This window comes from Typopeltis vanoorti, chromosome 2 (genome assembly GCF_054136105.1).
Source record: "Typopeltis vanoorti isolate ZY-2024b chromosome 2, IOZ_Tvanoo_1.0, whole genome shotgun sequence".
Taxonomy (NCBI): Eukaryota; Metazoa; Arthropoda; class Arachnida; order Uropygi; family Thelyphonidae; genus Typopeltis; species Typopeltis vanoorti.
Window position 1 is genome coordinate 186032985 of NC_143550.1, and position 27321 is coordinate 186060305.

At 38.6% G+C, this 27321-nt stretch overlaps 1 protein-coding gene across 1 annotated transcript in view; it reads left to right on the forward strand.

Annotated features, from left to right (window-relative positions):
• The window catches only part of LOC150109737 (glutamate-gated chloride channel-like), a 32873-nt gene extending 7307 nt beyond the window's left edge, over nt 1-25566 (forward strand). The window contains exons 3-9 of the mRNA XM_090409933.1: nt 75-178; nt 938-1005; nt 8176-8399; nt 10956-11038; nt 24479-24613; nt 24712-25088; nt 25253-25566. Coding sequence (XP_090266059.1) covers nt 75-178; nt 938-1005; nt 8176-8399; nt 10956-11038; nt 24479-24613; nt 24712-25088; nt 25253-25459 — 1198 coding nt within the window. The 3' untranslated portion in view covers nt 25460-25566. The remainder of the gene's footprint in view (nt 1-74; nt 179-937; nt 1006-8175; nt 8400-10955; nt 11039-24478; nt 24614-24711; nt 25089-25252) is intronic.
• The last annotated feature ends 1755 nt before the right edge of the window (nt 25567-27321 follow it).

Below are 27321 nucleotides of genomic sequence, written 5' to 3' on the forward strand. Positions count from 1 at the left end.
TGTTTTCTGTGGAGTTTGATTAAAAAAAGCCAATGGGAAAATAAAAACATTAACAAAACAAATTTGTGTTTTAGGTCTGCAGAGAGTGTCTTAGTTCTGCAAAAGAATGCCCTCGACTCCATCCTGTCACCTGAAAAGTACGATAAAAGAATGCGGCCAGAGGGGCCTGAAATGGGAAGTGAGTTTCTTTCTTAATTGTTTTGAATTTAATGTTCATATTCAATTCCTTAAAAAAAAGTTGGTCAGTACTTTCTTAAGGTTATTTTAAGATTTTAGTACTACTTAATTTTTTATGTTATCCGATGCTAGGAGACTTAAACCCGATTATTTATTTTATTTATTTATTTTTATAAGAAACGTTTTCGGAGTTGAAACGACATCGAACTTTTAGGTTCGCAGTTTTCAAGCAGGCTTCTGAAAGATTTTTGTTCACATATCGCACTAGGTTTAGTTCCAAACGAAATATAAGTCACTGTCTTCTCATAGCTAAGCAGTAAAAAACTACCCACAATAATATGACTTGAACGTAATTTTTTTCATAAAGAATATTACAAAATGCATGTCTTTAAAGATAAAGTAACTGAAAGGAATAATCGTGATCACTGCAAATAGCAGTGATCACGATTTATTTCCTGAAGAAATAATAACAACATAAAATTCATCTACTGTTTGTCATATATCTTTTGCCTTTGCGCGCGCTGTATCAGAAGCCTTAAACTTTCAAGAATGTCTTTCTGATTTCTCATTCGTCTAAAATGTTTCCTCATAAGCATTCTCGTACGTCTTTTCTTTTAACTGTGAATATTTATTTCAGATTATATATCGTGACATATAGGATTACTTAACTTAAAACGTAATACGAAAGATACTTAAAAATAATCTTTCATAGTTTTGAATGAATTAAAGCGTAACTTCCTGTTCTTCCTTCTCATTTCAGAAAATCCAGTCTTGGTGAAGGTCAATGTGTACGTGAGAAGCTTCACTGCGATGAAGGACACCACCAACGTAAGTCTATTTGGAATTCGTAGGGAAGAAGCAGCGGAAATTTTGAAACGGTTGGCATTGATGGGCTTCAACACTCGAGTGCCTAATTAGCACAATAGGATAAGAACAGTGATTAGTGCACTGCTAGCAAGTGAGCATAAGTAACCTGCATATTGGGTAATTATTTGAATGCCATCTGGCGAGAGAAATTTCAACTGTTCATGCCTGAAGCCGGTAGCATTTTTCGCAAGAACACCACCCCCCTCTCTCTCTCTCTTAAAGTTTATTAAAAAATAACAAAAATATATTCAAGTTAAGGGATATTACATCCCATATTGTTTCTTAGCCGAATAAGAAACTCTTTGAGTTTCTTATTCGGCTAAGAAACAATATGGGATGTAATATCCCTGAACTTAAATAAGTTAATGTCGCTGAATTGAAGCCTTTGCTCTTCATATAATTAGTAATTAAAAATATATTCGTTTTCATAAAGATAACAGCACGTGCTTATATTTCGTATTTTGAGGAAAATTCTTCATTCTTTGTTCAGTCTTTGAAAATTCTTAACTCTTTATCTCCCCAATCATTCTTTTAGTTTGCGGTTTGTTCAGTTTGATGTTCAATGTAAAAAATAATGAATTAAACTTTTACCCCACCTAATTCTACTCATCCTACTTCTGCGGCCTCCTCTCTTTGAAAAGGTTGCAGCTGATTACTAGGGAGATAGTCACGTAAGGTGGTTTCCTGTTGCCTCCATGCCATAAGTCTTTATGAGTGTAGCCGTGTGTATTCAGGGGACCGCTTTCCCTATTTTGAGGAATGAAAAACCCAAGTTAGTGGGAGAAAAACACTCCACCACCGTATGAGACCGGTTAACTCACCGTTAGTCGAAAGAGACCAGATACGGATTCCTCACGTCAACTGAGGGGAATCGAACCCAGGCCTTTCCGACCTGGGTTCGATTCGAGAGGCTCCTACTAATATTCTACAAGTTTATAAACTCTCCCTGGTGGGAATCGCAAATTAATGTTGCGTTACAAACAACCAACTATTTACAGATATCACTTTTAATTGTTTTCGAATGTGTTGAAAATGTTGTAAACCTACAGCACATTAGCACCGTGGGAGGGTTAATAAGGAGTTTTATTATTTTTTTAAATATATTTTTAATATTTTAAAAAATTTTATTTGCTATTTATTTTAACTTACATAAGCAGAGACCCTACTCAGAGACCCAATCTGGATCTTTAACAAGGTCCTCGTTTTCACTACCCTTTGTGCAATGATTACAAAAGAAATTATAATCATCTGAGTCTTCTTCTCTTCTTCTTCCTATCATGGAATATAGGCCATGTGGCCTGTTCCGGTCTCACATCTCTTTCTTGGTCTTCCGATTCTTCTTTTTCCACTTTTTTTGTATCTGTATAATATTTTTGGTAATCTGCTGTTGTCCATTCGATTTAAATGTTCTAGCCATTTTTGTTTATACTGTCTTATGTAGTAATTAATTGGTTTGATTTTTAGGGATTGTAAGATTTCTTCATTTGTTTTGTGGTCCCACTTGGTATATCCAGCTGTTTTTCTGAGGAACTTCATTTCTGCTGTTTGAATTCGTTTTTCATCTTTCCTTTTCATGGTCCATGTTTCGCTTCCGTATAGTAGAGTTGGGTATTATGCCATGTTACATACATCATGTTGACAAGACATTATATAGTCTGATTCTAGTGTGTTTCTGTACCAGGGATGGCTTAAATATACTATTTATTATGCCATTTACTTTGACAAAGTTTGATATTTTAGTGCCTGTGTCTTTTTCTTCTTCGTATGATAGATCACATCCCAAGTATCTGAAAGTGTTTACTTGTTGTAGTATTTTATTATCTATCACTATTTTACTTCTTATTGGGTTTTCTCCTTTGAATGCCATTATTTTTGTTTTTTCTTTGGATATTGTCATATTATATTGCTTTGAGATATCATTTAATGATTTTAATGATCTTTGTAAGTCATCTTATGATGTAGCTAATACTATTTGATCATCTGCAAATAGTAGTGTATCTATCTTCATTTGCGGGGTCATTTGTATACCAAATGGGTTATGCTGTTTCCAGATTGTTAATATTTCATTTATATATATATATATATTGAAAAGCAGAGGTGAGAGGGTACATCCTTGTCGTACTCCTCTTGATATATCTTTCCATTCTGAGGTGTGTTCTAATTTAACTGCTATTTTATTTCCTGTATATATTTCTTGAATAGATTGTAAAAGTTGGTTTGGTATATTTAAATTGGTTAATATTTTAAACAATTTTTGTCGACTAATTTTGTCAAACGCTTTTTCATAATCAATAAACGCCATATGTGTTTCTTTTTGAAATTCTCTTCTCTTTTCTATTAATAATTTTAAAGTAAAAATTGGATCTCTGCAGGATCGGCCTTTTCGGAAGCCATTTTGTTCTTCTAGTAATTTGTTTTCTACAATGCTGCTTAGTTTCTCTTTTAATATTCCTGCATATATTTTATATCCTGTATTCAGCAGGCTAATTCCCCTATAATTATTGCAATTGTCTTTATTACCTTTTTTATAGATTGGGATAACCAGTGCTTTTATCCAAGAGTTAGGGGTTTTTCCGGACATCCAAACCATATTAAAAAATTTCAAAAGTCTTTCATTAAATTTTTCACCTGCATTTTTGTATAGTTCTATATTTATATTGTCTTCTCCTGGCGTTTTCCTATTTTTCATCTTCTTTATTATATTTTTCAGTTCTAACATTGTGATATTTTCTATTAGGTCATTCTTTGTCTTATAAAATTTTAATTCATTGTTCTCATCTGTCCAGAGATTTTGGAAATAGGTCACCCATTTTTCTAAATCTATTGTTTGTATTTTTATATTTTTTTATTTCTTTATTCATGTGAGTTAAATTATAAAACAAAGTCCATCTACAAATGGACAACATATAAAAAGTTGTCCATTTGGCGATTCTCTTGTACGTTTTGAACCTTCCTGTTCTGTTGTACTGTGTAACGTGTTAATCGAAATGTGAGCTCGGTTGGTAGTGGGCATAACGTTCGTCCTCCAATCAACAAGGGTTGCAATATCACTATGAGCTTGGAGATGCTCTTAAATATGCCTAGGAGAGATGGATTTCATCTGCATGTGTGAGATCACCATCGTGCTTATTGCAAGTGGGAAATTGTCTGTAAAAGTTCCTTTTCTGATTTATAGACGAATTTATTATTATTATTATTATTATTATTATTATTATTATTATTATTATTATTATTATTGGATTAAGTAAAATGTCTTCGCCTGCTCTTTATAAGGGGGTAAAAGGCGTTAGCTGATTTTCTTCTCATATCTAGGTCCCACTCATGAAAGGTTTCGGTACACATCCTGACCACTGAATTCGACAGCTTACGGATGTACGTAAACGTCACTTGTCCAGCGTATATGCAAATTCCTTTGTCACATATCACCACTTGTTCTAGGCAACTACTTAAGAATGCTGCTGGCCAGTGATCGTCAATAGTGTTTTTTTTTTCTTTCGTATTTCGGAGTTCGTAACTTATTATGCGCGGCCGTCTGGCTGAAGCCACGAATTTAAAGTTCGAAAGGCAAAGTTCCAAGTGAGTGGAAAGATGGTACCATTACATAACGGTGCTCCCGATACAGAAGTGACAAATTAGCACCAAATGGTATCTCACGAAGTTTAATACTTTAATCAATAAATTGGTTAATGTATTCTTTTCACCCCCAATCCTGAATTTTTATTAAAGAAAGGGAATAGGGAAAAGATACTGTATGGAGAACCCCACGGTTTGTGAAAGGTAGACGAAACTTTGTTAATTTACTCATATTTTATTTAACGTAGATCGGAATTAGATAAAATAACAGTGCTGGATTTTGTAAAGGAATGAATGTATACTACACGGCAAACTATTAAACTGGTTGGAGCAAATGGGAATGGATGGATGAAGCTAACAAACAGAAATGAAAGATTAGTCTAGGGTAGACTACAGTGGAATCAAGGAGAAAGGAAGACTAGAGGAGTGCCTCGGGACTGTGTACTACAGCAATTAGTATTCATTTGTATACTAATAGGGAATGATTTCAGGGGTAACATATTTTCTGAAGATGCAAACTGTGGAGACCAAAAGTTCATGAAGGTGCTGTAGATATCCTGCAAGATGGTTTAAATAAACTGAAACTGCGAGCAAAATATATATAAAATTATCATTTTAGAGACCTCCAAGGAGTCAGGGATTCGTCGAGGGATGCTATATATTACATCACTCAAACCAGCTGTCTCTCATACCTTCCCTTACATTCATTCACACTAGTTGCACTCACTACCCCTAAGGGCAAACTGTTCCACTTACTCCCTGCTCTCTGGGAGAAAAACCTAACTCTTATCCCTTTCTTGACTGTGAACAAACTTAGCTTCTGTTTGTGGCCCCGTGTTCTCTCCCGTGTTACAGTGGGTGTGAAAGATTCACACCCACTGTATGTTACTTTTTGTTATCTGTCTGTCAACCATCCCCTGATCCAAGTGAAGAGTTTATATTTCAAACACCATATTCTCTAGATTATGAAACAGCCGTTCATTCGGTAACCTTAGGCAAATCCAACAGCATCATGTTGTATCCATTCCCTTTATCTAACTCAACCCTAACGTTGTTATAAAGCTTGAGCAAATTGCTGAAACACGGTCTTCGCTTAATAGGCTCATGATGTTCCAAGCGAAGTATAGCTTGTCTATCTACCGAGTTCTGTATACGAGATCTTACCAACTTCTCTAAAACATTCATTACCACACCAGAGATACTGATAGTATGTAGTTAAGCACATCAGTTTTTGCATCACCCTTGGAACTATCATATATTCCTTCCATTCCTGTGGTATCATTGCTGAGCTGAGACATAAGTTATACAACATGTCAAGTTACTAATCAATTCGGCTGAACATATTTTAGCACATGTGCTGGGAAATCTGTCCCTATTGCCAAATTCTTATCCAGGTTATGCAACAGCACTTCAACCTCATTTTCATGAACCTCTAACTCTTCATCGGACACAGCAGCAGCACTGCGCCCCATGTTACATACACCTGGTTGATATATCTGCAAAGTGGGCACTCATTAACTAAACAATCTCTTTAACTTTCAACACTACAGTACCATCAGCATTCAATAAAGTTATTCTTTCATATTCATTCTCTCTTTTAAGTGATTCGTGATGATAAAATTCCTTTGAATTGCCTTTAGCCTGCATGGGCAATTTCTTTTCATACACCGATTCAGCTTTCCGCACAACACTGGTTACTTTTCTCGTCTGAGCTTTATTATTTCAACTCATTTCACTCTTGTTCTCACGATATTCTTTCCACATCATCTTCTTCTTGGGGATCTCTTGCTTAATAACGTTGCACACCCATTTCAATCTCGACCTCCTTATTCTTAGAACACTAGGGATAAATTCAGATAGCAATTCATTTATGCATTTTTTCAAAGATTCCCAAGCATTGCTGACATTTTTCCCATTCAACAATTTCCCATTCTTTTGACTATTTCACTTTTTTTATAATCTTTGTCAAGTAGTTTTATTTTATCCTCCTACATGTTTCGCCAATCTTTTTCTATTGGCCTCCTCAGGGAATACAAACTAGTAAGCTAAAATGAAGGTTACAGACTAGGTTATAACTGATGGTTCTAATTCATACAAAAAATTGGTATTGTGCGTGACAATGTGCGTGTCTCGTTAACGTGATTTATTCGTTATGGCTCATTACGTAATTGTCATGAAAGTTCATTTCTTTGATGTTTAATGATCTGATAAAAGTTTTCCAAATTTCTGGTAAAATTAGACCTTGATTCTTGTTTAGGTTTTCAGTTTTACGGGCGACTGTAGCTGCTTCTTTAAAGGTTCTTGAATGGTAGTTATCTTCTATGTATGGCAGAAAGCTCTTATCCCACTCAATGTGATGGTTAGTAGAGGCAAAGTGGCATGAAAGGCCTGAAATGTCTTGTCTGTTATTTCTGACATAGCCTATGTGTTCTTTCTTTCTCGTTTCAAAAGAGGTCTGACCTACGTAACTAATACCACATGAGCAAGGTATATTATATACTCCAGAGTACTTGTAGAATGGATGAGGATCTTTCGGTGATCTTAAAAATTTCAGAATAGTGTTGATTATATTATATACTCCAGAGTACTTCTACAAGTACTCTGGAGTATATAATATACCTTGCTCATGTGGTATTAGTTACGTAGGTCAGACCTCTTTTGAAACGAGAAAGAAAGAACACATAGGATATGTCAGAAATAACAGACAAGACATTTCAGGCCTTTCATGCCACTTTGCCTCTACTAACCATCACATTGAGTGGGATAAGAGCCTTATGCCATACATAGAAGATAACTACCATTCAAGAACCTTTAAAGAAGCAGCTACAGTCGCCCGTAAAACTGAAAACCTAAACAAGAATCAAGGTCTAATTTTACCAGAAATTTGGAAAACCTTTATCAGATCATTAAACATCAAAGAAATGAACTTTCATAACAATTACATCATGAGCCATAACGAATAAATCACGTTAACGAGACACGCACATTGTCACGCACAATACCAATTTTTTGTATGAATTAGAACCATCAGTTTTAACCTAGTCTGTAACCTTCATTTTAGCTTACTAGTTTGTATTCCCTGAGGATGCCAATAGAAAAAGATTGGCAAAACATGTAGGAGGATAAAATAAAGCTACTTGACAAAGATTATAAAAAAAGTGTAATAGTCTTATGAATAATTGTCAAGAAAAAATTCAACATAATTCCCATTCTTTTATTTCAAAGAGATAATGCTTTCAGTAATTTCAGGGATGCATTTGCCAGACATACAAACTCGTCCAAAGTGGACGTTTACAAACATTCCATCTTCACAGCGCCCGAGGTATGAAAAATCGTGTCCTGTTTTTCCCCCCCTTTTCTCTGGAGAACAATTTAAAGATGTCTTCTTTGGCACGAAAAGTGAACAGTCTGCAAATGCAGGGATGGACTTTGCCTCTACGGTTGTCATTTCTTCTGAAGACAAAGAAATAGCTTCCACAACCTCAGCTCATTAATAAAATACAGTCGCTGTTTTATCCACTTGTTCTGAGACTGCATCTGTGTTTTTGTCTTCTGTAGGAGTACACCGCTCAGATTACTCTGCGACAGGAATGGAAAGATCCTCGCTTAAAATTCGACGACAAAGGCGGAATAGTGCGGTACCTGTCGCTGCCCGAAGTGGATCAAATTTGGACCCCTGATATGTTTTTCTCAAATGTGCTTTCAGGATTCGTCAACGACGTCCTCTCACGCAATATTCTTGTCAGGATTTTCCCAGACGGAATAGTGCTGTACAGTGCAAGGTGAATATTTTTTCTGCCTTTGTTAATTTTATTAATTACCCCATTTTTAATAATATTTCTGAGGATGTGTTAAAGAAGCTGAATTCCTGTAATGAGTAATTCTAGGTTTAAATTCACGCTATCTTAAATCATAATATAGAATCGATTAAAGATAATAAGTTGTTATCAAACAACTTATTAGATTAAAGATCTAATAAGTTGTTTGAGGATCGTAAATTATGACTGTGTGTGTGTGTGTGTGTGTGTTTTTCACTGGCATTTCCTTGGCAATGCACTTACATTGTTCTCTGCAACCAGTATGGTCTTTATCAAGATGCCCGATATTTTTATTTGGAGTAATATAGCAGTAACGAGACAGTAATACAGCTTCTTTTCTTCGAAATTATATTTGCTATTTCTATTATAATACTGTATTTAATCAAGTATTTTTTTTAATGATAATAACCAAAATCATCCCTCTCTTGTCCTGCATTTTAACAGTTCTCTGCCGGTGTTCCCATCAAATCGGTGAAATGGTGAATAATATTTTGTGAACAAAAATAACTTTATAAAGTATTGCTTACTCTAGTGGTTCTGTACTTTGATAATTTACTTTTTCCCACCAAAAAGAACACAGAACACACAGGCAGGTGAACAAAATAAAAGTTACGTTTTCGTGTAGTTGTAACACCACTTTTTTATTTTTATATATTCTTTTTTACTTCCGTTTAACGTTAACGTAAACTAAAAATTGTTTTTCTCCTGAAATGAACATGATTAAGAAATAAATGATCGTTTTCTTAGGACAGCAAAACTTTTCATGCGAATTAGCATGTCACAGGTTTGTAGCCGGTATAAACTGAAGGAACATGATGCTCCCAAGACGGTGCAACTGTGTCCCTGTGAAATAGGTCCGTGAAGGGAACTGAAGGAGTTTGAAAGGGGCGCTGTGATAGGATGCAGGCCTATTCTGTTCGGTAAATTGTTGACAAATTGGGCCATTCCACGTCAACAATTAGTTTCACCACACCGAGATGGAATCGCTGGGAGTCCACTGCAAGTACTACCTGCAGTGAACGACCCACTACACTTACCGAAAGTGACCGTAGAGTGCTATGAAAGATAATATGTGAAAACCACCATTCGTCTATGGACACCTCGAATGCCGAGTCCCGCGCATCGCCTGGAACATGAATCTGCACAAACATACTCGGAGCCGAGGCCTACAAGATGGGTTTCCATGGTAGAAACCAAAATCTGTAAGCCACACACTGCGTGAACTAACATACAGCATTGCTTTCATTGGTGCAAAGAGCGTGTACAGTGGGACGTAAAGCTTAGAAAGTTGTGTTATGGAGAGACTACACTCTCTACCGAGCAGAGGGAACGTCTCTTAGTGCGTACTCCCAAGTATGGAATTCGAAGGTGGCGGTGAGATGGTACGGTCCTGTTTCTTTCCTGTTTTGGCCTCAGACCGCTGTTTGTGGGGCCATAAACATTGAACTCCAAGAGGTTTGTAAGCATTCTGGACAATACAATGCTTCCTGTTGTGTGGCGTTTCTACAGAACTGACAACTCTCTCTTTCATCAATACAATGCATCCTTTTATTCAGAGTGCTGCGTGGTTTATGAACATGAATGTACACATACTTAATAGGCCTCCACAGCCATCATCTGAACATCTGTGGGTTGAACTGTAACGACTGGTGAGGTCAAGAAATGTTCGCTTCACAACAGTCCATTGTCTCCTTACATGCCTACAGGAGAATAACGGTCCAAAATTGCCATGTAAGCTTGTGGGAAGTATGCCCCGTAGGATTGCTGCAGTTATCCTGGAGAAACGAGGTACTACATCTTATTCAAGGGGACGCCATTGTTTGTTACTCAACATATGGCGTCCGCGACTTCTTTCCAAGCAATGTACCTTAGACCAATAAACCGTCCACACGGTTTTGCTGTACACACAAAAACATCCAAATGAAAGATAATAATAATTAGCTGTCAAGGATTTGTTCAATCTCCATCACTTCAATTCTCTTAAAAATATTAGACAATTACAAGCAGTCGTAACTTGTTCCCCACATGGATGCCTCACAGTGCTGGTGACCAGAACTGTGAGTTCCGCTTCTCTCGATGCACAGCACATCTCCGAACTGTGATGTCGACTTCCTCATATGATATCAATTTGATATCAGACTGGATACCAAACTGTTGAAGGCTGGCCCTCCTGCTTTCATCTCATTTCGTTAATTATTGTCCCTTACTGAAGAAAGTCCGAATAGATAACAATTCCTTCATCCCGATACTGACTCGATTTCACTTTTGAAATTATCTCTTCTGATGGTTTAAAAAGTAGTGAATGATCTCCCCTTCGTTTGATACGATAGTGTAGTAACTCGTGACTTGGAATTTTATATGTGTGTATGTGCGTGCGCGCTTTATCCCCCCCCACACAATATTATTGATATCAGCATTTATAAAATTAATTCTTTGCAAGCAACCATTTTCATACGTTGAAACTAATTTTAAATCGAAGAGTCTTTCAAATCTTAAGTATTTCTCTTTATTTAATTGCAGGATTTCTCTGAAACTATCTTGCAATCTCGATCTTCACAAATATCCGCTGGACTCCCAGAAATGCGGCATCATAATGGCCAGCTGTAAGTGCTACCTTCATATTTCACGCGCCTCTCTCTCTCTCTCTCTCTCTCTCTTTAATTTTCTGAATTTAGCTAAAATCTCGTAGAATGGTAGCGAAAGAATTTAATAAGTTTATTTAATTTTATTTTATTTTTATTTTTTGGTTTGAAAAAAATCTCTTCTTCCGTAGTGCACTCTGAAGGAGAATTCAACATTTAGTGGATCGAGAAGACTTGCGTTCGAATATTCACATGAGGTTAAGAATATTTACAAACGCCTTTGCAGCCGAGGGTGAGTTGATTCGCCTCGTACAGAAGTTATTGTTCAAGGAAGGCAAGCAAAGTGAACGCTTTCAACTGACAGAAATGCACATAATGGGTGTCTCCATAGCTTAGTCATCGGTAGCTGGAATGAGTTCCAATCCGATCCAGGATGCGAAGAGCCTTTATCGTAGTTTTCCAAGCAAAGTCAGTTATCTAGTCTCACGTGGAAGCGTTCTTCCTCTCCGAAATTCGCGTGTCTCATCCCGCAGAACAAGCAAGCAGGCTAGAAGAACATGCTCAGTTGATATACATAACACACACACCCGCCTTGACTTCCTTCGACCATCACTCTGAACGAAGCATTTCATGGTGAAGCGATGAGGGAATCATTGAGTGAGTAAGGTGTACAGTTTCTGAGCGACGTCTTAAGGAAACGAAATCACATTATTGAATGTGATAACATCGTTAATTATCACGACCACTGAATCCAGAGTCCTTTTCAGCATTTGTCTACTGTACAGATGAAGTTTTCCTTCATTTTTGCAATTAAAATGGGCCAATTAGAGCAAAAAAAAAAGTGAACCGCGTATCATTATTCATCGTCATATCAAATTGTTTTGCTACTATTTTCTTAAACCACTTCCCTCGTGCAATAACGAGCATGTCCGGTCACTTGAAGCATGTTAACGTCATTTCATAATTGATTATTATTATAGAAGGAAGTATAACATTAGATTGCTCAGAATCTTCTTATAACAAAGTTATATCATTCACTAATCTCAGATGAAGAGCCTCCGTAGGATATAGAAGACGTTTGGTCGGAAAGAGCTGGGTTCAATTCCCGTCTATGAGGTGAGGAACGTTTATCTGGTCTCTTTCGACTAAAGGTCAGTTACATAGTCTCATACGGAGGTAGAGAGTATTTTCACCTGGAAACTCGAGTTTTTCATCCTCAGAACAGGCAAACCGCGCCGTGAACGCACACGGATTTACAGCTGCTAATCCTTATGACAATATGTGGAAGAGATAGGTCCTCACCACGTGTCGTTACTCAGTAGGTAACCGTGAGTCTCATCATGGCAGTTAACCTCCTGGATAGGAGACGGTATTTGAATGGGATAGGAATCTTAGATGATTGCGCTTGGTAAAAATCCCACGATCATGTGTCAAGAGTCACAGCATATATGGAATTAAACTCCGACCTATTTCTGGATATTATAATATGGTGTTTCTTTGCCTGATGTTGTCAAAATATGGTCCTACTGAAACCGAAATCGAAATGATTTTCGACAGAATTTTTACGGCACATCCGACATATCAGATTTCTTTATATTTATCCAGCTAATGTAGTTCCGAAGAGAATTTTTGGAAACGTCCATAAAAATCAAAACTGAAACATTTTATGAGCCAACTGTACGTCCAATTTTATTATTTTAATAATTTCGGTACATTTTTCCCTTTGAGGCCCTGCAACAAGAATTGTTATTGCTTGACGATCTTTATAAGGATTTCATATACGAAAGGGATCATAAAATCTGTTCAGCGATATCTCCGGAATAACGATTGTCCACAGGGACAGACAAAATGTCCCTTAACATGCTGGTTGCATATGGTGTTATGTTTTGTGTTAGGCATTCCGTAATCTTTCTGTTCAAAAATTGTGTGAAAACACCAACAATAGAGCCGCCACTTCTTTGTTCGTTTACTTCATTCCATTTAATCCATTTGTCTCAGTTGAGTCAATTTTTATCTGAAAGACGGTTGTGCAAATGACTGTGTGCGACACCTCTGACTAATTGTACTCAATAAGATTATGAAATGTTTGACAAATCTGCTCTTTGCAAAGACAGAACAGACAGACATTTATCTAACAGGATCCGATGATGTATTGAATAAATGGCTGCAGAATGAAATATTCCCTTTCTGCTTTTCCAGAAAGTGTAAGAAAGCACTTTGACCTTTGATTGTTTCAAAAAATATTATTTTAATACCTTTAATAAAAATTACATCTCCAGTTCGAATTCGAAAAGAAACCATGCGTTCCAAAATTAGGCATCAATTAGGCATCAAAAGTAGGCATCATTTGGTAATTTTATGAGTAAACTTATATTAAGTGGCTTTCAATTGTTAAAAACAAAATAAAAAACATTCATAAAATTGACAAAAATGGAGAAGAATAAAACCTTTGTTCACCCACGGTACAAGTGTGCCACAGGTTTAGTAAGAACCTTTCGGTGGGTGGTAACCACATAAAAAAATTCTTTCATTCACGTCGTTCTCTAGTGGTTATTCGAAGAGCGTTCAGATCGGTGGCATTACAAATTCCCTTCCACAGACTTAACCTTAAGTGCAATCTAAACAGTTACATAATGCTGTACGTTCTTCTAAGGTCTTAACAATATACGAAGAGTATCTTGAGCATTTAACTGATAAAATATTGAGAAGACTGCTTATAGATTAATACTGATCCTGTTTGGGCTATTCTACTAATAGGTATTCCGCAGCATGCAAACTGCTTATTAATACATTATATAAAAGGAAAATGTCTGTCCAACCTGTCAACTGGTCAACGTTTTCTAAAATAATGGAAAATTGATATATTTTGTTACTCAAATTCAGGCCGTCAAAGGAGCGCATTTAAGAATGGAACGAGATAGAGATAGATGGATATTATTTAACTTGATAAAATATACTTTGGGAGATAGGCAACAAAATGGACTATGTACAAATTATAAGAATATATATTACACAGGGAAAAAAAGGATTTTCTTTTTAGATATACAGTAGAAATGAGGGGAAAATAATACATTAGTGGTAGACAGGATTTGTCATTTTAGTAAGAGTCAATATTACAGTTCATTATCACGTTTAGTTATTTTTCAGCTGAAGTGTATTGTCGTCGGCAATCCAAAACAGGGTACCAGTTGGATTCCACTCCTCTATGAATTTCTGTACAGTTTGGTTGCTTTGTAAAAATCAAATTCCAGTGAAAGCCTGCTTTGTAGTTTCCGACGTAGGCTACACATGAGGGTTTGTTCCGATTCAGTGATGGATGGGTGGGTGCTGGTTATTTCTTGTGTGCTTAAGGTAGAAACTGGAAATGACTGCCTTGGCGCAGAGAAAGAGGAAATTCCATATTCTGTGTCCGTTCTCTTCTGTATGGACTAAATTTCAGTACTCTTCTCGTCTGTGTGTGCAGGCGTTTGCAGGTGCTAGAGGCAGTATTCAGGGCATAGGTGATCATCGCTTTGTTTGCTGGACAGGTTACATATATGTGTGCCAAGGTACCTGAAACTTCGCAGAATAGACACAGATCCGTTTCTCAAAGTTGAAATTTGTAGAGCTTACTAGGAGTTGGCAAGATGTTATGCCCTAGTCTCCACTGTATGTCGGAATCTGGTTTGGCACACCTCGATTTATATGGAAGATCCCACTGAAAACTGGGTGGCATCTTTAACCCTCTCATCGTTATAGATGAGAGAGTTAAAGATGCTTAATTCATCCTTAATTTAATCGAAGTCACTTATAAGGCGAATCACATATTTTTTTAAGATTAAAGCCAATAAGAGTTATTTTGACATGATACTGTATAAGAACATAAATGTGGAAGAGCATAAGAGTTACTATAGCTTAACTATATGCTTTATTCATCCTTAACCCTCTCATCTTTATAGATGAGAGGGTTAAGAATGCATATACGAATGGCGAAGTTGGAGACACTGACGAAATGCCTCCATGGAGAAGTGGTATATTTTCTTGGTTGTAAGGAAGAATTGGAAGTGAGGCTTCGGATGATGCAAGATGAAAGGTGGGCTCCCCACAGTTTCTAGAAGGAATACGTATTCCCTGCGGTGTAGCGATATCTAGGAAGGCTTTTGTAATAGCAGCTTGCATCTGTTGATATTGGTTTCAATTTTTTGATTTTTCAATGGTAGGCGTGTGAGTGTTTTCCCCTTTAGGGCCTGGGTCAGGAGGTTCCCTATGATTCTTATTCCTTCCCAGTTCCATGTAGGGAAAAGCAAGGGGTGGACAGTGGTGAGGCTTGTTATGTATGTTCGAAACCAGTGGTTCTGTTAGTACAGCTGACTCTGCTGATCCTGTCAGTGTGTGATGAAGTTCTGTATTTTTCCACCGCTGTAGAGCATCTCTGTAAAAATAAGGCAGTTTAGGAGGAGATGGTGCAGAACTGGCCATTCGGAGGATTGTGGGGAGTGTAAGTCCTCTGGTGGATGATTTTATTTTGTAATAGAAGGTGGTTAGGTAAGTATGATTGCACTGGAGTGTTTTTAGGAGAAAGATTATCCTGAAGGATGTAATCTGGTTATCAAGGGAAATCAGGCCTTGACCTCTCTTATTGAGTGTCGCGTGCAGAGTTTTTTCAGAGTATCTTGTCGTTAGTATTGTTAAATAGATTTTTTTTTATTGTGAACATAACAATCTTATATACAGGATTAACCGGCTTTAGGTTCTCTGCTGTCAGGCAGAGAGGTTACACGCTCATACTCTTGTTGGAGTATGTTACATCGAAGTCACTTATAAGGCGAATTACATTTTTTTTTTTAAGATTAAAGCCATTAAGAGTTATTTTGACACGATACTGTATAAGAACATAAATGTGGAAGAGCATAAGAGTTACTATAGCACAATATTATCTATTCAGATGAGAGTGGCAGCTGATTAATTTTCGCACTGTTAAGCACAACAAACCTTCTTTCCCCTTTCTTTGGGGGGGGGATGATGTCACTTCTATGTTGGAAAGTGGATTATGATGCAGTCGCCCTGCTCCGCCAAGAGTTGATTCCGTGGATTTCAGTCTTGGTGGAAAAGATCTAAGGTGTTGTTTTGCCTATGGTGGTGATGCTCGTGTAGGATCTGACTTCTCACCTTTTGTTTGAAGGCTGCAATGAGTTGGTCAGTTGCCTCTCTTTGTGAAGTTGCTGTGCTGTCTGGTCTTGTATGTCTGAGGTAGAAGTTCTATATTACCGCTTTCGCGGCGATGAAGAGGTAATTGCAGAATGAATGGTTGACTCCGCATGGACGAGATTGAAATACTCCTCTTCTGAATGAAGACTACCACAGGTGAGAGCTGCCATTTCCTGAGACAAACTGATTAATTTAGTGTTGACTGGGCATTACAAGTAGTTATTCGGGACTGTTCCTAATTGGTAGCAGAACAGGCAGTTATCTGAGACGTTTGAGTTAAATTTTTGTAATATAGTAGGAGTGGGTAATACATTGTGTCATATTCTCCACTGAACATCTGCCTCAGGTTTGATGACTTGTGCGACATGGTAGGTCGCATTGAAATAGTGTTTGATCAGATGATGCAGGGTTTTCCAGTAAAGTGTTCTGGTTCCACTGTTGTGTTAGAGTGCTGTAGATTTTGTTGGTGTTGCTGGGTGTAAGTTTCTCCCATGAGTTATTGGTTTTTATCAGAATGGTAGGCGCCGGATCTTCTGAGTTGGGAGAGCTAAGCCCCTTTTCTGTTATGTTATCAGGCATAGCGGCTTGAAAAGCGGCCTTTACAGTGTGTATCTGCTGAGACTGATTCCCATATTCCAGGTTTTCGAGCGATTTTGGAAAGCGCCAGGTGAGGCTTGGAGAAAGAATTTCACCCAAGATCCTCACGCTTCGCCAGCTCCATGGAGGAAAGAAAATCTCTCTCTGAGTGATCGGGCTTCTTACCATCGTGTTGTGGAAGATGGGTTCCATGAGTCTTTCAGGTAGGGATGCTGTCTTCACTGTGTGCTGGAGGTTTAGCTGCTTTTTCAATCGTCGAAGGGCATCTTTATAGAAGTTTGTTAAATTTACTAGCACTTGAGCTGTTGTCATTCTTAAGGTTGTGGAGAGAGAGAGACCTCTAGTGGCAGAAGTGAAAATATGTTCAGTGGTGCATTTGTGTAATATTTCCTGCTGTAGGGTATTAAGGAGAAATCGAGCGCGGAACGTTGTTATCCTGTTGTCAATGGAGGTCAAATTTTGTCCTCCATCTTTGAGAGAAGTACATAGCTTCGAGTAGGAAAGCCAGTTTGTTTTGTTCCATATGAATCGATAGATGATTGACTTTATTTGCTTGATGAATTGCACTGGTGTCGTGAGAATCTTTAGTGTAGGCCAAAGGACACTGGTGGCTATTTCGTTAACGATTATTGTCCTCCCTCTTGTGGAGGTAGAGGCTCGTATTGCTGCCCACTTTCCTAGTACTTGCTTGAAACGTTTGTTTAGTGTTTCCCAATTCTTATCCACATAAGAGGGCGTATTTCCTAGGAATTTGTTTTCCTCTGCGGACCAGGTACCAGACATTGGGGAATCCGTTCGGTTTGTCCATTTGCCACAGCACATTCCTGTGGTTTTATGTGTGTTTAGTTTGGCTCCTGAAGGTGCCTGATATTGTTGGTATGCCATTTCTATGTTACGGAAGTCCTCTTCTTTGCGGGCTGTAATTGCAACATCATCAGCATATGCTCCCAGGGTTATGGTTTGGTAGGGAAGTTTAGGTCGGGATGCCCTAAGTAGCATGCTGTGTCTACACAAAAAGGGTTCAATGGCAATTGTGTAAAGAGGACCGGAGAGTGGACAGCCTTGTTTAATACCTCTGCTATATCGTGCAGTTATGGTGAGCCTGTGGCTTATTTTCATGCAAAACTGTGCCTTGGCATAGAACATCTTAATAGAATGAATGATGCTTGACCCAAAGCCAAATGCTTTCAAGCAACTGAAGAGGTATAGGTGTTCAATGCGGTCGAAAGCTTTTTCTTGGTCTAGTGTTACAAGACACATTGTTTCACTATTGTTGTTCGCTATGCTTATGAGATCCCTTATGAGGTGTAAGTTTTCGTGAATAGATCTTCCAGGGATGGAATAGCTCTGATGCCTATTTATTATTTCGCTCAGAGTGGGTTTAAGTTTGTTGGCAATGGCTTCTGATATAATTTTACAGTGTTTGTGATAGAGATGGGTCTCCAGTTTCCTAATTTCGTCGCGTCTCCTTTCTTTGGAATGAGTTTAATAACTGATGTTGTCATATTGAGTGGGAAGCCATTGGTATTCGCGTCGACAAATACTCTGTAGAGGATAGGTCCAAGGTGTTCCCAGAAGGACTGGTAAAATTCAGTGATGAGCCCGTCTATGCCAGGAGATTTATCTTTAGGTAAGGAGGTGCAGGCAGTTGTTAGATCGTGTAACGTAATGAGAAGTTCTGTGTTACACCTTGTTGGTGGTGAGAGTCTTTTCACATCGGAGAGAATTATTTTCGTGGCCTCCATAGATGTTGAGTTGGCTTGGTAAAAATTTTTGTAGTACTGCAAGGTATATAAGAGGATTTCGTCATGATTTTCTATGATGTTTCCACTATATGTTTTAATAGCAGATATAGTGGTGCACTTTTGTTGGCGTTTTTCTAGTGAGAAGAAAGAATTTGTGGGAGCATCTGCAAAATTAATGTGTTTGCGTCGTGCTCTTATTAGTGCTCCTCTTGCAGCGTGCTCTAGGTGTGAGCGTATGGTGAATTCTAGGGACTGGTATTCCTCAAATTCTGAATGATGCAATTGCTGTTGTTGTTGTTGTAGATTTGTAAGGACTGAATGCTTATTCAAATTTCTTTGGTGACTATATTTTTTGGTAAATACCCTAACTTTGGATTTAAAGAGTGACCACCACTCGGAAATTGATTGAGAAGTACTGTAGGTATATCTCTGATGAGAGTTTCGATATAGATTTTGGAAGTTCTGAGATATTCTATATCCTGTAGTAGGCTGTTATTAAATATCCAGTATGCTCCTCCTTTGTGTCTGGTGTGTCCAGGAATGCAAATGATAAGAAGGATGGAATCATGGTCTGATTCATGAGATGGATGGTAATTGACTCTCCTGAAGTAGGGTATTATGTGCATCGATGTGTAGTATCTGTCGAGCCGTGCCTGGTATAGGACACTGGTAGGACCACCTTGGGCTCTCCAGGAGAACACTTTCTCATGTGGGTGCAAGTGTCTGAAGGTGTCAGTTAACTCGTAGTCATTTTTACATCCTGGAGAAGCTGAGCTAGTGAGTGTCGATGTTCTTGGCATTGCTGTCTGTCCATTGCAGGATCCAGAGTGCAGTTGAAATCTCCTGCTAGTATGATGTGGTCATTGACCTCTCTGAGGTGGTTTCGCACAAACTCTAGTATCTGCACTGCAAGCTGTTCATTTTGTGGGATGTATATGTTAATGATATATATATATATTCTTTCCTATCTGAGTTGTAATGAGTGCATATATTGCACACCCAGGAAAGGTATCGATAATTTCTACTTTTAGAGCGCTGTTTTGGTGAATTCCAATGCTGACTCCCGATCCATGAAGTTGTATGGTAGGACAATGGTGCATGGTTATAAGGCCAGTTCTTCCAGTGTTGATATGAAGCTTTGCTGTTGCAATGGAAGTTAGTTTCCTGCAGCATAACTATTTCTGGCTGGTGGGCAAGGATGTGCTGCAGGACAAGCCTGTTTCGCAATGGTGTAGCACATCCTCTAGCCTTTAGTGAGAGAAGATTTACTGAGGTGTTCATTATTTTATAGTTGAGTTTTATTTTGGTGCGGTAATCCTCACTTCCTTTACTGATAGTTACGCTGCCGCTGGGATTCAAGCCCGTTTATATATCCTTTTATATCCTTAAAAGTATATCCTTATCCGTAGTATATCCTTTTCCTGAGATTGGTGGTTTTCCTCCCTCTTTTTCCTGTCAGAATAGTTCTTAATTCTTCCAGCTGAGTGATAAGGCACTGATGTCAGCGGTGTAGTCATAGGCTGTCAACAGTTTTTGTGAAGAGCCTCGAACTTTTTTAAGAAAGCTCTGAAGCTGCTCATTTGTAAGTGGACCTGCAGTGTGAGGAAGACCTGCATTTCCAGTTTTCTCTTCATCATCTGAGGACTCAAGAAGCTCTATCTCTTCATCCCCCCTCTACAGGCTGTTGGAAGGGTTCCAGAATGCTTGGAGGCAAAGGTTCCATGCTGCAGCTATGCTGGTTTGTCTTTGGCTGTTTTTCCGTTTTTGTTTCTTGCTCCTCTTCGTTATTTTTATCTTTATCAGAGTTAGTTAGTTGTCTGTGTTCTTTTTCCTTTTTTATAGGATTGTTTTTAATCAATGTCGGTGGAGGTTCTTCCGAAAGTTGGGTTTCGCTAGTGCTGCCACTTGATTTTGTCCCCTGGGTACTCGACCTGAAAGTTGTTTCCATGAGATATTTGTTGTTTGTCAGGGATGCTATGTTTTCTGAGGTTGGCTGCTTGCTGCTTTTGATTCTCTGATCCGCTAGGGTTGGTAGTATTGTTAACCGGGTTCTCATTTCTGGGTATATACGGGCATAACTTCTTTACATGTCCTTCTTCGTGGCAGTAAAAGCACCGAGCAGCAACAGTAATATAAAAGGTGTAGGGTACTCCGTTTCTTTCTGTTGATTATTTTGGGTATGGAGCCGATTGCATTGTCGCCAAAGTGCATTAGAGCCTGTCTTCTAAAGTTCTTGATGTGAGCGAATTCAGGCCTAGTTGTAGAGGCGCGTAGCGTTCGGATTTTACCTGTCACTGAGCCATATTTTGATAGTAATCCGGGAAGTATTTGATGGCTTATTTCTGGTGGGACATTTGACACTGCTACTTTTGTGGGAGCAAGCGCGATTGGTGAGACATTCACGTGACATGCTCCGATATCTATTCCCTTTTCAATTAATGTCTCAGACCAAGATGCGTTGTTAAAGTACATTTTTACATTTGTATTCCGGCAACTCTTGAAATGTGAGTTATATTTTTAGCGGAACATGTTGAACTACTGCGTCTAGATACTTTTCTAGTGGGGTATTTTCAATTGCAAAAATTACAATTCCGTTGTCTCGGGAAACGGGGTTGGCTAGTTGAATGTTTGCACGCGCGGTGGTCGTTGTCACAGTAGTATTAATTCGCGCGGAGGTATTAGCTACAATGTTGGCATAAGAGACGGAGAGTACTGACCTTTGTCCGTTGTTGTCCGGGGGGGGGGAGGTGAGACTGATGTCTTTTCTTTCTTTTCTTTTCTTTTCTTTCTCTGGAGCTGTGGCTGGCGTCTTTTCCTTGATCGGAATCCTGTGACCTTGGACCGATTCCTGCTGAACTCCGGCGTGGATCGGCTGCTGGTGGTGATATGCTGGGGTTTTTACTGGCCATTGCTTCGGGCGAATATGGGGAAACGTAAGCTATCACAATTTCCCGGCACTCGAAGGCATACATAAGCAAACGAACAATGAAGATTTTATAACGCGACAGATCAGGTGGTTACGACTATGTAGGTATAAATCTTGAAGTTGATTGAAGCATTCGATCGCACAATACACAACTTTAGGCAGGAGCGACCTTGAACACGTCTGCACCCTTCCGCGTCGCGACTGATAGATAGATAATCTGACTTGCAAATCTCCCATCATTTGTTATTTACTTATAGTTAAATGGCACATGTAATGGGATTGCGATACAGTTTGATGTCTTCTGTGTAGTAGGTGGAGATCGATATTTTTCCCTTCAATATTTATGAGCAAATTGAAATTGAAACTTGACTTAATTTCTTTAACATTTGGTTACAAGAAAGAGAAGAGGGTAGGAAAGTTCTGGTATTATTCAGACCTCATTAATGACGATCTTTAAATTCTCACTATTTCTTTTACTTTTATCGTTGCCGAAGAAAGAAGGGGAAAAATATAATCAAAGACTGATTGGTTGTTTCTGGAAACATCTGACTCGACATCTGAATCAGAATTTAATATCGCAGTCAGTCTTCATTGTCTTTTCTTCGTTACATTCTTGCTTTTCAGAGATCTCAGAAATACTTTTGACTTTACATATATTTCGGAGAGAGCAAAGCCTGCAATATAGAAGTTAGTAATCCAGAAAAGATAACAGGAAATCTACTAAAATTATAACAGGAACGATGACATGCTGAAGGAGATCTTCTTTTCTGTCTCCTTTCATCCCCATTTGCTATGTTAAGGTGATTGCATTTCTGGCAAAGTAGCAGCCACTTTTCTCTTCTCTACTTTTCTCAATTTTAGTTGCAGCGATTATTCTACAATAACGGATGCAGCTGGAACGGAAGGTTCCATGCAACACTCACTTGGTTGTGCTTGACCTAACCTAACATTTACATTTTAGCAAAATGTGGGACGTTTTTTACAATGCGTATTCATGAGGTTTGCTTCCCTGAAGAAAGAAGCAACTAACCATAATTTGGAAAGTGAACTACGATACATCTCATACACAACATCACCGCAATTTTCTTTCTTAAAAAGATAAAAAAAATACACTGGCTTCTGAATGTTTAGTCTCACCCATACGTTTCCTTCTCTCCGTATAGAATGAAATCATGAGCAAAATATGGATCCTAATACAAGAAACTCATCTTGCAGAAGACCTAAATTTCGCTTTTATGTATTTGGGAAACCATTTGAATGTCAGGTAAATATGAGATTCTTCTCTGGAAAAACGGATAGTTTAACAAATTTCCTCTTTAGATTTCCACTAACGTTTCTGGAGACATTTCCGTTGCGATTGCAATTGCACCATTTCGGTGGCAAAATTAGGGAAAACAACATTCAGTCTTCATTATTTCGAACAGATCCTAGTAGCCACCCTCAGATGTATTGTTCTATAATTGGATTTCTTTTATAATAATTGTTTGCTTACACATGAGCTCACATCAGTGCTGATATTCAAAGCGAAATTCGGTGGAATTGGATAGGAACGTAACATAGAAGACTAAACCTCCGATGTTAGTCTTTTGGCGCATCTGCTTTACAAAGAAGCAACTGTGAGAAAAAAGACGCTTTCTTTCTTAATTTCAAAAATACATCTATATTAGAAAGATATCCCCACTGGAAAGGTACATCATACTATGTAACGAGTCACTTGTCTGCTTCCTATATAAATTAGAGGAATATGTTTTTCCAAGCCAGTTGAACTAGGTCCAGGTTAAATGGCTGACAGAGTTTGAAAGAGGCGTTGTGATAGAATGTCATGTTGCAGGCCTATATGGTCAGTACACTGTTGACAAACTGGGCAATCCAAGGTGAACAATCAGTGACACCATACTGAGATGGAAGCGCGTGGATTCAACCGGGTGGATTCAGCGAGTGGCAATACACTCGCTGAACTTGACCTTAGGTTGCTACGAACGATAATATCTTAAACCCGAAATTCCGGACCTGCAAGTTGAATACGGCCTTCCGTGCATCAACTGGAATACGACTCTGAAAAAAAAATTCAGAACTGAGAATTACAACATTATATTTCTGAATAGGACCGCAATATGCAATCACGCACCCTCTACCGAGCATAGGGACGGGTGTGGGTGTGGCGGATGAGAGGTGAACGTCTCTTACCAGAGTGCGTAACCCCAAGCTTGAAATTCGGAGATGGCGGTGTAATGGTACGTCGTGTTTTATCCTGGTTTAGTCTGGGCGTCTGTTTGTGGTGCCACAGACATTGAACTCCAAGAGGTATCTAAGCATTCTGGAAAATGCAATGCTTCCTAGTTTGTGGAGTTTATACGGAAATGATCATTGTCTCTTTCAGCATGGCATGTTAACGCAACTAACGCTATTGCTGCGTTAACTGCGTGGTTTGTGAACATGAACGTTACCACATTTGTATGTCCTCCACAGAACCCTGATCGCAATCCTTTTTAACATCTGTGGCAGGAGCGTCCTGTGAAGTCAAGGGACGTCCGCCCCACAAGAGACTAGGACCTCATTATATGCTTACAGGAAGAATGCCCCAAAATTCCCATTGATCGCTATTGTACTCTTGTGGAAAGTATGCCCCTCCCCGTAGATTGCTGTAGTTATTGCAACGAAAGGAGATCCTAGATGATTAAGATGGGCATCATGACTGTTTATTTCTCACACTATGGTGTCTGTTGACTTCTTTTCATGCAGTGTATTTTGGCTTACTTTTCACCAAAGATATGGTGATCAATAGAATGTGTGCAGGATTGCCTTATTTGAGTTTTGGAAAAGAGAAGCAGAGTCTCAGATCCACGAAATGAAGCTTCTTGTTGAAGCTGTTTGCAGTCTTTTACAATCTGTGCAGTAAGATTTTGTTTCCATTGTGAAAATTTATTCCCATAAGTTGTGGCATGGTTTCGAACGCAAAATATTCCACTTGTTCGGAATTTGTTGACTAAACTGTTGTTTTTGCAGATGGCTATACCACGGATGATCTGCAGTTTTTCTGGAAGGAAAGCAACCCCATCCAAGTGTCAAAAAGTTTGATCTTCCCTCCGTTCGACGTCAGTCGTTTTCAGAATGAATACTGCACCAGCAAGACAACCACAGGTAAGTCTCTCCCTGAACGATTGCGCTCTTTCAGGATGTGACTTGTTTACGAATGATCCACTTCCACATTCATTCCCATTGCGTTTCTTCTTCTTCAGGAGAGTACTCGTGCCTGAGCCTGAACTTCCATCTGGATCGAAAAGTGGGAAATTACTTCAAGACCGTGTACATCCCAACGACGATGGCCGTACTGCTCTCGTGGGTCGCTTTCTGGCTGGATGAAAACTCCAGAGCCATCCGTTTCGCCTTGGCTCTCACCGCCCTAGTGATTCAGGTCATCGTGCTGACTGCTTTCAGGGAATCAGCTCCAGTGACGCTGTACAATACCGCAGCCGACGTGTGGATGGGAATCACTATGACGTTTGTTTTTTTCTCGCTACTAGAGTACACCACAGTCCGATTCCTGTCACTGGAGTACGCAGCAAAACGAGACAAAAACGGAGGACTGAAGGGAGAAGACGGCTCCCTTGCCATGGTGCGTAATTCAGACGTTTTTATTCCGCATACGGAGCGGTACTTGATCACATAACCTGACAAAAATATTAGTCGCTCAAACTTAACATGCACTTGCGAATTCTTTAAGATATGTCGCGAGAAAAACAAACACACTACGTTAATGTCACTTATTATATTTTCCAGAAACCTCTGGCTGCCGTTCGAACAGAAGACGAAGAGAAAGGAGTCCCCGAGAATCCTCCCACCTCAAGCAACAGGATCGTGGATATATTCATGAAGCCCCTCCGAAAACATCCGATACCTGCTCGTCTGGATATCGTTTCCCGCTTCCTGTTTCCGTCTTGTTTCGTGCTCGTCAACCTAATTTACTGGGTGGCCTACACCAGCTAATTGATCGGTTTTGTATTCCTCTGCTAAGCGGTTTTTGCTTTTTCAGTGAAGTTGTTTTTAAGATTACGATTTTATAATATTTTTGTCAATAAACCTTTTATGAAACATACCCGTCTGTTTCTGTGATCCGTTACAGTCACTACACCATCCAAGATCCAAGTGATCTCAGTAATTACATCAGTCAGTGATGTTCTGCAATAAAGCTGCAACTGAACCAAATTCTGTGATGATCCGAAACAGACAAGCGCTTGACTTCCTTTTCCAATCTCATCACAATGAATTTCGAATGCAGTATGACTTCATAATGTCACGATCTTCTCACAATCGTTTTAAACTTTCCTAAACCTTCCCGAAATCCTACTACTGGAGGGGAGTGGATATTGCGATCCAGTCGGGAAATTGGCAGAGGAAAGATCCTCTGATAATAGCAGAATTCCATTAGCAAACGTTTCCACAAAAAGGGTCTTTAAATGAACGTTCTAAGAGCGAGTGGAAGACGAAAGAAATCACAATTTTATTTTGACTACCATTCTTGCAGCTAAGAGACGGAGGATTAAAAATAAATATTTGTTTATAAAATAACAAAAATAACAAATACGACCCTAATACAATGGGGTTTTATACTTAAGGCGATGGAATCGAGTCGAAGCACTTCTGCGTGTATTAATTATGAAGACGTGCTATGACTCCCAAAATGTGGATTCTCTCCAGATTTGTAGGATTCAACATAAGAGAGCGATTTGCTCTACAATTAACTTTTTAAGTTTTGTAAGGGATTCAAGAGGACAGAGACAACCTTAATACTGTATTTCATTTAACTATATTCCAAGAAATAACACAGTGCATAAATAAGCTAGACATAAATTAAAAACAACAACAACAGCTGCTGATGTTTGAATTGCTTGTCTAATGTAATACGTGTTTAAGGGACTGTTCACAATAAATAAAGAAGTGTTGTAATAAAGAGAGGGGCATGACTCGCCCTCCTGTTCTCTCTTTAAGTAACATTTCAACATACTTCCCCTTTACACTGATCTATCGTTCACATAATTTAAATACACCAAGAAACGGCCAAAAGCAACAAAGATTCGTGGAGTATCAGTGCACCAGTTGAAGCAAACGGCCACCAGAATGCCGTCTGGAATTACGGAAAACGAAACCAAAGACGCTCAGAACTAAGAAACTTTAAATAAAAGTGAGCTAAAATAAGTAATCCAAAGACATTTTATTCTAGAAATGGAGTAAGTGGAGCTCTTCTGTCCCATACTAAGTTTGAGAATTCGATTACTGAGCATCACGAAATATTACTGCGGTAATTACACGAGCACATTTGATTATTTTTGAAGGATTGGAATAAAGAGTGCAAACAATCTCCTCCATGTTGTCTCCCATACTGTCGATTAAAAATACAAGTTTTCGAAGGAAAATCATTTATCTCATACCGTATTAACCAAAATAATCCATTTTTATGATAAAAAGAAGAAAAACGAATCCGAAAAATTAGGTCCACAGTTGACCAGATTTAACACGAACACAAATTTTAGAGAAAAACTGGAATATAACCAGCCTGTCCATATTCTATGTTTACATATTAGAAAACCATATCTTGGCATTCATAGACTTTGGAAAGTATTCAACGAAGAGGAATCTCTTTTAGTTATAAATGTAATCGAAATTTTCGTCACTGTCAGCAGAAGCATGGTTTTCGCTAATGGTGTTAAATCTGAATAGTTTGCTACTAAATCAGGATCGAAGCAGGGATATGCCTTTAAACCAGTCATCATTAATCTAATTACTCTAATACACATGCATTGGTGTTTAACTGTAAAAGACCACAAAAGTAGAAGAGCAGTATTAATATG